This window comes from Elephantulus edwardii, unplaced genomic scaffold (genome assembly GCF_000299155.1).
Source record: "Elephantulus edwardii isolate Elephantulus edwardi_28Jun2011 unplaced genomic scaffold, EleEdw1.0 scaffold00071, whole genome shotgun sequence".
NCBI lineage: Eukaryota > Metazoa > Chordata > Mammalia > Macroscelidea > Macroscelididae > Elephantulus > Elephantulus edwardii.
This window is the reverse complement of record NW_006399821.1, coordinates 5474973-5489815: the sequence shown is the minus strand read 5'-3', so window position 1 is coordinate 5489815 and position 14843 is coordinate 5474973. Positions and strand designations below refer to the sequence as shown.

General features: G+C 37.8%; 1 protein-coding gene across 1 annotated transcript in view; it reads right to left on the bottom strand.

The window, feature by feature from the left end:
- Window positions 1-4607: 4607 nt before the first annotated feature.
- The window catches only part of LOC102873516 (leukocyte elastase inhibitor-like), a 12010-nt gene continuing 1774 nt past the window's right edge, over window positions 4608-14843 (bottom strand). The window contains exons 2-6 of the mRNA XM_006888708.1: window positions 12673-12810; window positions 11719-11836; window positions 9437-9579; window positions 9096-9263; window positions 4608-5018 (exon numbers count right to left, since the gene is read on the bottom strand). Coding sequence (XP_006888770.1) covers window positions 4608-5018; window positions 9096-9263; window positions 9437-9579; window positions 11719-11836; window positions 12673-12810 — 978 coding nt within the window. The remainder of the gene's footprint in view (window positions 5019-9095; window positions 9264-9436; window positions 9580-11718; window positions 11837-12672; window positions 12811-14843) is intronic.

Genomic DNA, 14843 nt, shown 5'->3' with positions numbered 1-14843 from the left:
TCAAGTTTAATTTTTATTATTATTTATGTGTGTACCATCAAATCGGATCTGACTGGTACAGAAGGTTCCTCCTTCTTCAGCAGAGCATCTGGTGGATTTGAACCGCTCACCTCTGGGATTGCAGAGCAGCTTCTTGCCACTAGGCCACCAGAGCTCGCCTAAAGTTTAATTTTATTACTTATGATATTTAAAATAGTTAATTGGCTCAAAATTAATGTGTACTTTTGTGCAAGTCAAACTTTCTATTAGGAATAGGGTCTAATATTAGTCATATACACTTAAATTGTAGGTATGAAAAACAATCAATTGCTTGCTTCAGTTAGATTTTTATGTTTGCTTTCTTTTCTAATTTAAAAAATAACACTTCTCTTATCAATAGGATTAGTATAATGATGGTTTTACTACATTCCAATAGTAATTGTAACAGTAATATAATTGTTGTTGTTAGCGACATTGAACTGACTGACTCATAACAGCACTGTGAACAACAGAATGAAACACTATTCGTTCCTGTGCCTTTATTACAGTCACTGCTATGCTTGAACTCATTGCTGCAGTTCCTGTGTCCATTCATCTCCTTAAGCATCTTTCTCTTTACATGTTGCTGTTGTGGTAGTGGTGTAATGTCGAGTCAGAAAGGACCCATAGCTGACTCTCCAGCAGGTTTTCAGAAGTAGTTAATCGCACAGGTGGAGGTTGTCCATCCTTTTCCCGCAGAGCTGCTGGTTAATTGGAACTGTATACCTTCAGGATTGCAATGCAGCTCCTTACCACCAAGCCACTAGAGCTCCTCTACCTTAAGCTTCTCTTTCTGTAGCACTTCCTAAATGCCTAGTACTTTATGTTGTTGTTGTTGTTGCTGTTAAGTGCCGTCGAGTCGTAGGCGACTCATAGCGACCCTATGAACGAAAGTCCTCGACACTTGCATGCTTGACTTTCATCTTTTCTCCAAGTTCATAGGGTTTCCGGAGGCAACCTATTTACTGAAGTGAATGCCACTCGTGCCTCAAAGCTTATATAAATCGGGGAGCGCCACCAAACCCTATCCACCATGGGTCACCATTATCACATTTGACACATCAGTGTCACAGTGTTCAGCTTCACAGCAACCACGAGTTACCTCTGTGCAGCAAGTGGACAGACAGGGCTACATGACCTAGAAGAATGTTTGAACAATAGCAATGAAAAACAGGCCTTAGGGCTGCAGATTGGAGTCACCCACCTTTGGCTTGGTATCATCTCTTTCGATCCACTACGCCAACTGATCTCTCTCTGTGTTAAGTGCCGAGGTGTCGTAGGCAACTCATAGCGACCCTAGGAATGAAAGTCCTCAACACTTGCCTACATGACTTTCATACTTTCTCCAGGTTCACAGGATTTCTGGAGGCAAGCTATTTATGGAAGTGGATGCTACTCGTGCTTCCAAGCTTGTTTCAACAGGGGAGTGGTATATTTACAAAATGGAACGTTATGCAGCAGTAAAAAACAAAGAACTCATGAAATATTATACAAAATGGGTAATCATGGAGGACATTATGCTGAGTGAAATATCTTAGTCACAAAAGACAAATACTGCATAATGCCACTGTTATAAAACAGAACTGACATGGGATTTCTGGAAAAATTAAGAAAAAGGGGATAAATAATGTACATGGCATTGAAACAAATGACAGAGAGAATCGTAAAAAACAGAATATATGATTAGGTATTACTGGTATGACAAGAGTTTGGAATAAGAACTGCATAGTAAAGTGGTCTGTGGGGGTGAAGGGGAGGGACTGTATAACAATGAAGGAACTTTTTGTTCCAAAGAAAAAAGTGAACTAGTGGTGGGAGTGGGTATTAGGAGAAAATGTGCAATAATGAATGAATGGAAATCCAAGTTCTTTATAAACTTATAATAACATTTCAATGGAAAAAAAGAAAAAGTCATCATGCTTGGAATTTATACAGGGTCAGTGAAAAATAAGAAGACTCTCAATGAGACGGATTGACACAATGATTTCAGCAATGCACTCAAATGTGTCAGAGATGATGAAGATGGCACAGGATAGGACACAGCACTTCACACCAAACAACACAAGTCACACTTTCATTATGTATTTCCTTTCCCATTATTTTTTAAATTTTATTTTACATACTTTTAATAGTAATTTTAACAACAGTTTACAGAAAAGTTATAATTTCATTCATCCACTGTTGTACATTATCTTCCCTAACCCCTTCAGTTCCCTTTAAAAAAATCATTAATGCATAATTTTCTCACTCCCTTTCCCATTAAACAGCTTATGTATTTATTAATATTTCCTTCATTTCTCATAACCTTCCAAAATTGAATATGTGTGTGTATGTGAAACCATCAACAGTGAAATTCCAGATGTGCATGCTGGGTTTAGAAGAGGTTATTACACTAGAGATATTATAGCCAATGTTAGATGGATCTTTGCTGAAAGCAAGGAGTATCAGAGGAATACGTATCTGTGTTTCATTGACTACGCAAAGGCATTTGACTGTGTGGATCACAACAAACTGTGGATGACTCTGAGATGAATTGGATTCCCAGAACCCCTGATTGTGTTTACATAAAACCTATACTTAACCAGGAGGCAATTATCAGAACAGAGCAAGGAAACACTGCATGGTTCAAAATCAGGAAAAGTGTACGCCAGGTATGTATCCAATCTTCATACCTTTTTAATCTATATGCATAACAGATCATCTGGGAGGCGGGGCTCTATACAGAGGAATGTTGCACCAGGATTGAATAACCTGTGTTACACAGATGACACAACCTTGCTTGCCAAAACAGAGTAAAATCTGAGGCATTTGCTGCAGAAGGTCAAGAAGAGCAGCCTTCAATAGAGAGTGAAGCTTAATATCAAGAAAACAAAGATTCTCACCACTGGTCTGATCAGCAGCATGCTAGATGGTGAAGAGGTTGAGATTGTTAACAACTTTGGTTTGTGTGGCTCCCCAATGAACTCTTGGTACCAGAGGACAGAAAATGAAAAGACAAATTGCACTGGGAAAATCTGCTGTCAGGGAACGCTCCAGAGTACTGAGAGCAACGCTGTCAGTCTGGAGACTAAGGTGCTCCTGACCTAAGAGATGATCTTTATAATCACTTGATATGAATCAGAAAGCTGGACCAGGGATGATAGAAAGAGAATTGATACCTTTGAGTTGTGGTGCTGGAGAAGATTATTGACTATATCATAAATTGCTAGGGAACAGAGAGGGTTGTTCTGCAGAGGGTGAAACCAGGCATTTTCTTGAAGGCAAGGGTTCTGAAGCTCCATCTGATATATTCTGGGTATGTTTCAAGGAAGGACTAGTCCTTGGAGAGAACACCATGCTTGGAAGGGTGGAAAGTCACCACAGGCGAAGAAGACACAAGATGAAATGGATTGACTCAGTGAATGGGGTAATGGAATAGGTGTATCAGAGACCATGAGATGATAGAGCAGGGTTCCTATCTTTTGTACATAGGGTTGCTATGTGTCACAAGCAGCTCATGGCACATAACAATAACAACAACAAAAATAGATGAAATCTTTCCCACTGCCTTGATAAATATGATCTACCGTGAGAATCCTTTGATTTCGTGGGTCCACTAATCTGACATGATCTCTACATATCAAGTAGAGTAAAGGAAAAAGAAAAAGTGACTACAACATTTTACCTGGTAATCCTTTAATCATTTGGAAAATAGGATATACATAACACATTAACGATTATTTTAAAAAGGCAAAATGGAATAATAAAAAAGATACAAAGGGAATAATTGAAATGTTCACTACTATGAAGAATGTAGCCAATGTCACTGAACAATGTGTAGAAACTACTAAATGTCAACCTTATCTGGAGTGTAAACTTTTAAAAGAAGAAAAAGAAAATATTTTTTTAACAAATAGAGAAATATAGACTTAATTCTTCTGAACAAAGAGAAAGATAAATAGGCCAAAGCTAGGCTTTCTTCAAAATGTAGGCCTTGCATTGGGGTTTTATACTTTATTTCAGTTGAATATAGATTTTTAAGCCGAACGTCAGCACACAGGATATTCCTGACTAGAGATGTCTCTGATTCAAGGTTTTATGTTTTTCTTTCCAATTTTGTTGTTGTTATGTGTCCTCAATTCAGAACCGACTCATAGACAACCTACCAGAAGATTTACAGACACAGTTTAATCTTTCAGAAGGAAATTGCACATCTTTCTCTCTCAGAGGGACTGGAATATTCAATTTGCATTCCTTTGGTATTGCAGGGAAATTTCTTACCACTAGGTTATCAGAGCTCCCATCTCTTATTTATAGATACTCAAATTCTATCCATGAAAGAAACTGTAACAGCATCAAGCCCTTCCGTGTTAGAAAAGAATCTCACTCATTCCTATTTGTTTGCTTATTGATTGATTGATTGATGTATTCAACACTGAAAAACATCCACTGAATTTTCCCACTGAAAAAGGGAAACACATAGCCCTATTCAGTAGACAAAGCTGTTCTGAGAAAACTTATTTCTGGGGAAAAAGGTTTCGTTTATACTTCTTTTTACCACTAAAAGCCCAAGTAATAAGGCTGTAGATCTGACTGCATTTCAACAGTTTCTAAGGAGAAGCAAATCGGCCAAAAAAGAGGATGCACTTTGAGGCATTGTGTTGGATAAAGAAAAGGAATGGATGGTTGGCATTGAAATGTATTGGTGGTTCTAATGAATCACAGAAAAATATTATCTTCTCTTCTGTGGCAGCTGCAGCCACTGTACCCTCTTCATTTACTTCCACAAAGGATTTATGAACAAACTCTGATACATAAAGATCTTTGGCTCCTGATATTCCAGACAGATCTGCCTTACTAGGATCAAGTATATCCTGCACATCGAGGCTGACCAGGTGGTCTTTGAGATCATAGCTCTCTTCAAGATTAAACCTAGGCAAGTAGACGAAGACATCGTTCGCCTTCAAATTATTAGAATTGATCCACTCATTCAGTTTATCCAAAGTCAACTGTTCCTCAATCTGGAATGAGAATAAAAAAAAAGAAGAAGAAATGAACTCAATCTCATTTAAAACAATTGTTGTTGTTTGCTTTCCAGTTGAGCACAACTCATAGCGACCCTATGAGTAAAAGGCTTGAAATCTTTCTATAACTATCAACATTTATCAAAGTTCATAGTTTTCAGAGGCATGTTGTTTAGGAAGATGTCACTCTTGCTACCAAAATATAATAAGCAAAGTAAAAAACCTTCATTTTGGTACTAGTCTAATTTGTTTCCTTCACATTTGTGTAAAATCAGATATTTTGGGAAGGGTTTGGTTCCTTTTGGAAATTCATAGCAACTGTTAATAACAGTCAAGTTCCAGGTCATCAAAGCCCAAAGATAATGACTTTGCACTAAAGAAGGCCATTATTAATAACCACCCATATTTGTTTCATCATCCATTTGCCATCCATTCACTCACTCAGAATTTACTAAGTCCCCATCACACATGGAGCACTGTGATAGGCCAACATGATGCTAATTTTCAGAGTGCTAATTGGTGGAGTGATATAAGGATACATTGAAACACCTTCTTCTCTTCCTATTTAAAACCATTGTTGCTGGTGAAACTCAGTAGACCTAAGGAAATAAGTACTAATAAATTTAAGTCCTGATGCCCTTGTTGGTAAGAGTTACACTGGCAATCTAAAGGCAGTTGGTGCCAATCCACAAATTCCTCCAGGGAAAAATGAAGCAATATACCTCTATAGGATTTATAGTCTCTGAAAGCTCACTGGAGGGTCAGCTAAGAGTCATTGTCAATTGATGGCAATGAGAGTGAGAAACTGAGATGAATTATAAACAGTCAGGCAGTATGTTAGGGCTAGATCTTTATGTAAAATAGAGAGAATGAAAATACTCTTAGTATTGTTGGAGCATTACATAATTTAATCTCTATAAAGCACTTGGCATTCAGGAAGTACTACATAAGAGAAAGACCCTTAGGGAGATGAACGGACACAGTGGATTCAACAATGAGTTCAAGAGCAGCAGTGATTGTGAGAACTGCACAGGAACCAAAAGTGTTTCATTCTATTGTTCACAGTGTTTCTACGAGTCACAGTCAGTTCAATGTCACCTAACAATAATAATATTATTCATATTACAGAACACTTGATCATTCTAATGTGAAACTTATACTTGGACCAGGAGGCAGTCGTCAGAACAGAGCAAGGGAACACTGCATGGTTCAAAATTGGGAAGGGCGTATGCCAGGGATGCATCCTATCACCATACCTTTTCAACCTATATGCAGAACAGATTATCCTGGAGGCGGGGCTCTATGAGGAGAAATGTGGGGTCAAGATTGGTGGATGATTTATCAACAAACTGTGTTATGGGCTTGACACAACCCTGCTTGCTGAAACTGAAGAGGACCTGAGGCGCCTGCTGCAGAGTGTCAAGGACTGCAGCCTACAATGTGGATTTTGAGGCTCAATGTCAAGAAGACAAAGATTCTCACCACTGGACCAATTGGCAGCATCAGGATGGATGGTGAAGAGATTGAGATTGTACACAGCTTTAGTTTGCTTGGCTCCATAGTCAACAGTCTTGGCACCAGCAGCCAAGAAATTAAAAGGCACATTGCCATGGGAAAGTCTGCTGTTAGGGACCTCTACAAAGTACTGAAGAGCAATGGTGTCTCTCTGGAGACTAAGGTGCGTCTGATACAGGCTATGGTCTTTGCAATCACTTGTTATGCATCAGAGAGTTGGATAATGACCAGGGAGGATAGAAGGAGAATTGATGCCTTTGAGCTGTGGTGCTGGAGAAGAGTATTGAGAATACCATGGACTGCTAGGAAAACAAACAGATTTGTCCTGGAAAGGGTTAAACCGGTTGGCTCCTTGGAGACAAAGATTCTGAGGCTCCGTCTAACATACTTTGGACATGTCGTGAGGAGGGACCAGTCCCTGGAGAGGGATATCATGCTTGGGAGGGTGGAGGGACAGCGCAGGAGAGGAAGGCCCTCTATAAGGTGGATTGATTCAGTGACTGGGATAATTGGGGTGGGAGTGTCAGAGACAGTGCGATTGGCACAGGACAGAGCGGAGTTTAGGGCTGTTGTACATAGGGTCGCTATGAGTCGCAAGTGACTCGACAGCACATAACAGCAACAAACAACTGTTATTATTACTATACAACAGTAATGAAACCATTTTTCCACTCATCCTATTCATATCAAGCTATTTATGAGAGAAGGAGTTTTTTTAAGTCACAAATAATAAATATAAAAATTGCATTAAAATAAGCATTCCATTAATTTTCATACATACAATATAAGTGCAAATAACTGATTTTAGACCTTATTCCTAATAGAAAACTAGATTGGATAAGAGTGCACACATTTTGAACCAATTAACTGTATTAATATTATAAGTAATACAATTAAACTTTTTTAAGATCACACAAACAGCATAGGAGGATCCTCGTAGAAAAATTTGGCCTAGTTCTAATCCTAAAAAGAGATAAAACAAACAAAAGAATCCACAAAATCCAAACAATTTATTAGCCAAAACCCAAACCACTCACTAGCCATTGAATCAGAACAATCTAATAGCTTAGTTTTCAGAGGCTTAAAGTCCCTAGATGGAGGTCGCCCAACTTTCTTTCTCAGAGCAAATGGTAGATGTCAGAAATCTAAATTACATGTACTTGAAAGCTTATGTAATGTTATATTAGGATGTAGGACTAAAGTTCCAATTACCCCTTCTCTTCTATCATGAAAGTTTTGCAAATATAACTTGTGATCTATATGTAGCATTGTTGTTGTTGTTGAGTCCAGTAAAGTCAGAATCGACCAATAGTTGACCCTCCAGGAGGTTAGTTGACCCTCCAGGGGGATAGATGACCCTCCAGCGGGTTATTTGAACCTCCAGTGGGTTTTCAGAGGCAGTTAATCTCCTGGGAGAAGATGATACAACCTTGCTTGCTGAAAGTGAGAAGGACCTGAAGCACTTGCTGCAGAAGGTCGAGGACTTCAGCCTTCAATGTGGGCTAAAGCTCATCATTAAGACTCTCACCACTGGGCTAATTAAAAGCATCATAATAAATGGTGAAGAGATTGAGATTGTTAACATTTTCAGTTTGCTTGGCTCTACAATCAACACTCTTGGTGTACCAACAGCCAGGAAATTAAAAGACTGTATTGAAGCAGGTTTTAATGGAAAAGTCTGCTGTCAGAGACCTCTCCAAAGTACTGAAGAGCAACAATGTCAGTCTGGAGACTAAGGTGCACCTGATACTGGCTGCCATGTCTTGGCAGTTACTTACTATGCGTCAGAGAACTGGACAATGACTAGGAATGAAAGAAGGAGTGTTGATGCCTTTGAGATGTGGTGTTGGAGAAGAATATTAAATATTCCATGGACTGCTAGGAAACAAACAAATTCATCTGAGACGGTGAAGCCTGGCTACTCATTGGAGGCAAAGATTATGAAGATTTGTCTAATATAATTTGGGCATGTTTCAAAGTGAGATCAGTCCTTGGAGAGGGACGTCATGCTCAAAAGGGAGGAGGGATGGCAAAGGAGAGGAAAACCTTCAGTGAGATGGATTTATTCAGTGACTGGGGTAATGTGGTAGGTGTGTCAGAGACAATAGGTGTGTCAGGTACATAGGGTAGCTGAGTCACAGGTGACTCGACAGCACATAACAACAACATATGTAGCATGCTAATAATGATTATAATTTCTTTGTATTTGAAGCAGCTATACATTATAATGTTTTCCATTTCATTTTCAGTCTTTTTTATCCCCCTTCAAGGAAGCCGTTCTCTGTGCTGAACTTCCCTGTAAAGTTGGTCCCAGAGCAGAATTTACATAATTTTCCAGTAATAATACTAAATTTAATGTCATTCTTTAGATGTCTGCCATCACTCTGATTTGTAAAACTTTCCTTAATCTTTTAGCCTAGGATATTGGGGTAGTAAATGTAGGTGGACTAATTTCAAGGGACTCAGAATGAACTGGGAAGGAAAGTCAGTGTCAGTAAATAGTGACAGAACATCTCCCAGCTGACATACAAGGGAGGAATCGGGCAATCTCGGCATTACCTTCTTCAGACCTGTGGAGTCATCGTCAATGTCATGTGGCAGCAGGATGACCATGCTGAGGTCGTTGTCTTCATAAGGCAGTACTAACACATGGCACTTTACTTCATCGATATAGCCGTATGGAAATGTTTCCTCCTGATACATCACGTTCACCATTTTTTTATCTTTCTGAGCAAGTGAAAGAGACATATCACTCAAGTTAACTGTAAGAAGGGGTTTTTTAAAAATTTTATACTAGTTTATTTACAAAATTTGAATAAATTATTTTCAAGAACAGATTATTTCCATTACCCTCACACCCTTCCCACATCAAGTTATTTTGTAATGTTACACTTCCTTACTTTATTCAAATGGAATTGGGCTTCCTTTGTGCAGTTTTTGTTAAATATGTTCTTCCACTTCCCCATGAAATAGATGGCATTCACCAGCACAAGTTTAGTCAAGTTGTTAACCACACCTGAAGGTAACAAGTCTGGAATTTTCCCTGAAAAGACAAAGAAAAATTTTTTTAAAAAATCTTCCTATCTTAAACCCAATTTGAACCAATGTTACACTAGCGTTCAAATGTGGTTCAAATGTATAGCTTTCTACTTCATTCTCCTTTAACTAGGAAGTCAGTTAGTAAACTCAACTAAGGTTTAAATTGCTTAAAGTTTATCTTGGTTACAGAAGTCAAACTTTGTTGTTGCTCTTGTTATGTGCCATCTAGTCTCCTGTGACTCATAGCAACCTTAGGTACAAAGATCTGAACCCTGCCCTATTCTGAGCCAGACTCACTGACTCTGACACATCTAAGGGCATTGCTCCAGTCACCATGTCAGTTCATTTTATCCAGGGGATTCCTTTCCTGCTCTGTATCCTCCATGCTTCCAAGCATGATGTCTTGTCCAAGACTGATCCCTCCTGGCCACATGCCCAAAGTATTTGTGAAGGAGCTTCAAAATCCTAGCCTTCAAGTAGAAACTTCTTTCCAAGACAGACTTAATTGTTCTCCTGGAAGTCCATGCTATGGTCAATATTCTTCTCTAGCACTAAGTCAAAGTTTAAAGGAATTTGTTATGTAAACCAGAACGTGAACACATCTAACCATACAGAATGTCAACACTTGGTAAGTGTGTCCTAAAAGGCTGTTTTTTCCAGGTTTTTTTAAGTTTTAATTTTTTAAAAAAATTAATTTTCATGAAAGTTTACAGAGACTTTGGATTTCAAGTCATTCATTATTGTACTTTTCTCCCTGCCCACCCTTCCCCCAATTTGCTCCTCTTTGAAAAGTAAAAGGAAAATTCTTTCATCGTTATAAAATCCCTCCACCGGAAGTCCATTCCACTATCCTGCCTTCATGCTCGACTCCTGTCATAACAATAATACCTAATTATATATCCCTTTTAAACAGTCCTCTCCTTCATCTGTTTCCAGTATACATTATTTATCCACTTTTCCTCAGTGTCCCCGTAAACCCTATGTCCGTTCTCTTTTATAATCATGACATTATACAGAATTTACTTTTTGTAACTGATATATTTCATTCAGCATAATGTCCTCCAGGATCATCCATTTTGTGTATTTTTCATTAGTTCCTTATTTTTCAATGTAGTATAGTATTCCATTGTGTGAATATAATCACAACTTCTCCATTCATTTACTGGTGGGCACTTAGGTTGTTTCCAACTTTGTTATTGTGAACAAAGCCTCAGTAAACATAGATGTACATATATCTGCTTGGGAAGCAGTTCTGGATTCTTTCAGGTATATTCCCCGTAGTGGAATTCCAGAGCTCAATAACGCCTCCATAGTACACCAGTAAGAATAGCAATATTCAACAAAACAACGAATAACAAATGCTGCCCAGGTTGTGAAGAAACTGGAACCCTTATTCACTGTTGGTGGGCGTGTGTAAAAGGCTATTTGTATTTGATAGTATGTTAAACAATGAACCTTATATTATTAGTTGTCTTTAATTTTCAGATAAGTATAATTTTTTTTCTTCAGTTTTAGCAAATCACCTTTTCAAATCCAACCAGTGTGCTCTCATAATAATGATTCTAACCAAGACCTTTTGATCTAAGTCTCTTTTCACAGACTAGGAGTGTCCTAGTTATAGGAATCTGCTGTTGGGAAAGGACATTGTAGAAATCAGAAGACAAACATGTGAAATACGGTGTGAGACGGAACAAGCCAACATTTATCCCAACAAGCAGGAAATATTTGAAAGGATATTGGTAGACAAAGTCTGTGATGACTGGTAATGCATTCACTATTCCTTTCCATATGTATATTAAATTACTTTAATCAGGCTGGATTTTTTTTCAGCATATTTTTCTATTGGTTTTACATGTAGTATTAGCTATGATTTCAAAATATCACTTAGCAAAGTTAGTGGGGGTTGGGCATGGAGAAGAATCTAGATACTTTGGATAACGAGTCTAAGCTATTATTTTAGTAAATTTCTTATATTTGGAAGCTCTTAAGATTTTAATGAAGTGGGGAGATGACATCACATTTACCACCATCTGACTCTGAGTGCATCTGGATAGGACTTGAGGGAGTGGAAGAGAGAAGGGAAGGAACACAGAGAAGGATCTTGGGCCTGAGGTAAAGGTTCACATGTCATTCTATCCCATACCTTCTGTCTGATCTTTGACCCATTGGTTTATCTCCTTCCTCACGTCCTCAGAGGCATGCTGGAAATCCACACTGGCCAGGTCAGCCTCATAGAATTTCTGAATTGTTGCCAAGAAATCCTATAAACAAAAAAGAGGTAGTGTTATGAGTAGTTTCTATTACATACAAAAATTGTTATGTAAAATCTGTAAGAGCAACAGCAATCATCCTAAGAGGCCAAATTCCGTTCTCACACAGCAGGTCTTAACACTTCTTCATTCAGTCCTTTATCAAATTTAAAAATTCTTCCCATCAAATTGTCTGAAAGGATTTTCATAAAAGAACAAATACTGGATGACTGTTCAAGGGGCTCCTGGCACGTTCTTCCGCTGCAGGCACCATGGCATATAACATCATGTCATGGAAAGACAACCTTCTCTGCACCACGTTAGGTTACCTTTCTGTATCACTTTTCTGTGCAGTCTAATCTCACAGACACAGGCAATCAAGTCAGACTGGAATCAAATGTTTCTAAACACTGGTGGCCTATTGGTAAGGATTTGCATTGCCATGACAAAGACAAGTGGTTCAAACCCACCATGCACTGGGGGAGAAAGATGGGCAGTACAGATTCTAAAATTTCCCTGGGGTGTTTCAATGGAGTCAACTCACACTAAAGAGCAAAAACTTGAGTTTATCTGTAGTTGTGGGTTTTTAAATATTGGTTCACATGCATAATTAGCATACATTGTGTTTCACACATTCCTTCATTCCCAATGTGTTTTATAAAATTAATCATCACTGATTATGGTGTGTGAACTAACTTAGTTTATTAAGGACAAATAATACATAACACCATTATTGTAAAAATAGAAAGATAACTAACAAGATGAGCTGAGTTTTTGAGTTGAAAGTTTGGAACTGACTTTATGCTGTGGCCAGGGGCATTTGAGAGTACACAGTGGGCACTACTTACAGGGAGGAAATGATAGGTCTTCTCGCCGTATAACCTGTTAGCAATTTTCAGCATATAGGAAGTATCGCGTTTGTTTATTTCAGCATTCAGACACTGAAACTTGGAATGAACTTCCTCAACCTTATCGAGATGAAATGCCTGAAAGAAAGGAAGCATTCTTTCCATGAGCATTTATTATTGAAGTCCCAAGGGGATTATATCTGTGATCCTTATATTAATTAAGTTTACTGATTATTTCCCAATGAGCATTTTTCTTAATTTTTTCATTGGGTCAAACATTATTGACTCCATATTTAAACCTCTGTGAAATCTGATTGTGTGATATACAAATATTTTTTTCTAATTTTCCTCCACAAATATGAATGGCTAATATATAAACTAAAAAAAATGATTGAAATACCTAAAGAATGTAAATTATTTTTCAAAAAAAAGAAAAATTATATCTGTAATTATTCATATATATGGAAATATATAAATATCTGTAACATTTATTTTCTGGAGGCTAAAATACAAACAATAAAAATTACCATTTTATCAAGTCTGGAACAAAAAATATTAATATTGAAATGTTACATTTTGTTCAATGCCTTTAGATGAGGAGTCAGAGAATCAAAAGGGATGAATTCATTGCATTTCCTAATCTGAAGGAATTTAAGACAGATATAAGCCTCAAGTGACAGCCCTTAAGAATGCAGTGGAATAAAAATGCAAAAATTGAGTAATACAGTAAGTATTAAAAGAAGATGGAAGGAGTTTATTGAGTCACTATACCAAAAAGAACTGGCTGATAGAGATGAATTTCTAGAAACGACATACACTCAAGAGAAAATGGTGATAAAGCTGCTCTGAAGGAATTAGCAGAAAACAATGTCCCAGAAATTTATGAATACCAATTGACATATTTGAACAGACAAAAGAAACCCTGGATGTGCTTACCAGGTTGTGCCAAGAAATCTGGAGGACAGCTACCTGGTGAACTACTGGAAGAGATCCATATTTACTCGATTTCAAAAGAATCATGACACAACAGAGCGTAGAAATTAGTGAACAATATCATTAACATCACATGCAGGCAAAATCTGCTGAACAGTATCTACGAATGACAGCAACAGAACATCCACAGAGACCTGCCAGAAGCGCAAATTGATTTTAGAAAAGGTCATGGCACTAGGGACATCATAACTGTGTATGCTGAACAGTGAACCGTATATTATTAGTTGTCTTTACTTTTCAGGTAAGTATAATTTTTTTTTTCAGTTTTAGCAAATCACCTTTTTAAATCCAACCAGTGTACTCTCAAACCAAGTCTAACCAAGACTTTTTGATCTAAGTCTCTTCTCGCAGATTAGGAGTGTCCTAGATATGGGAATCTGCTGTTGGGAAAGGACACTGTAGAAATTAGAAGACAGACATGTGAAATAGAATGTGAGACTGAACAAGCCAACATTGATCCCAACAAGCAGGAAATACTTGAAAGGATATTGGTAAGACCAAGTCTGTGAAGACTAGTAATGCATTCTCTATTCCTTTCCATATGTATATTAAATTACTTTAGGCAGGCTAGATTTTTTCAGCATATTTCTTCTATTGGTTTTACATGTAGTATTAACTGTTATTTCAAAATATCACTTCGCATAGATAAGTGGGGGTGGAGCATGGAGAAGAATCTAGATTCTGGATGTGGTTGAAAGCAGAGACTACCAAAGGAAAGCCTATTTGTGTTTCATTGGCAATGCAAAGGAATTAGACAGTGTGATCACAAGAAATTTTGGCTAACCTTGAAAAGAATGAGGATCCCAGAACATGGAATTGTGCTCATGTGAAACCTGTGCTCAGACGAGGAAGAAGTGGTCAAAACAGAACAAGGAAATTCTTCAAGGTTCAAGATCAAGAAAGAAGTGTGTCAGGGATTGATGTATCTTGTCTCCATAAAATGAATCCATATGTGGAATGGAGTACTTGGGAAGCTAGACTTTATGAAGAGGAATGTGGCAGGATGATGACTGGAGGAAGAGCTAATGACAACCTGCCATAATTCAAATGACACAACTTGGTTGCTTAAACAGAGAAGACCTAAAGTGTTTATGAAGGAAGGTAAAGGAACATAGTCTTCAATAGGGACTGAAGCTCAACACACACACAAAAAAAGAAAGAAGAAAGGAAGGAAGGAA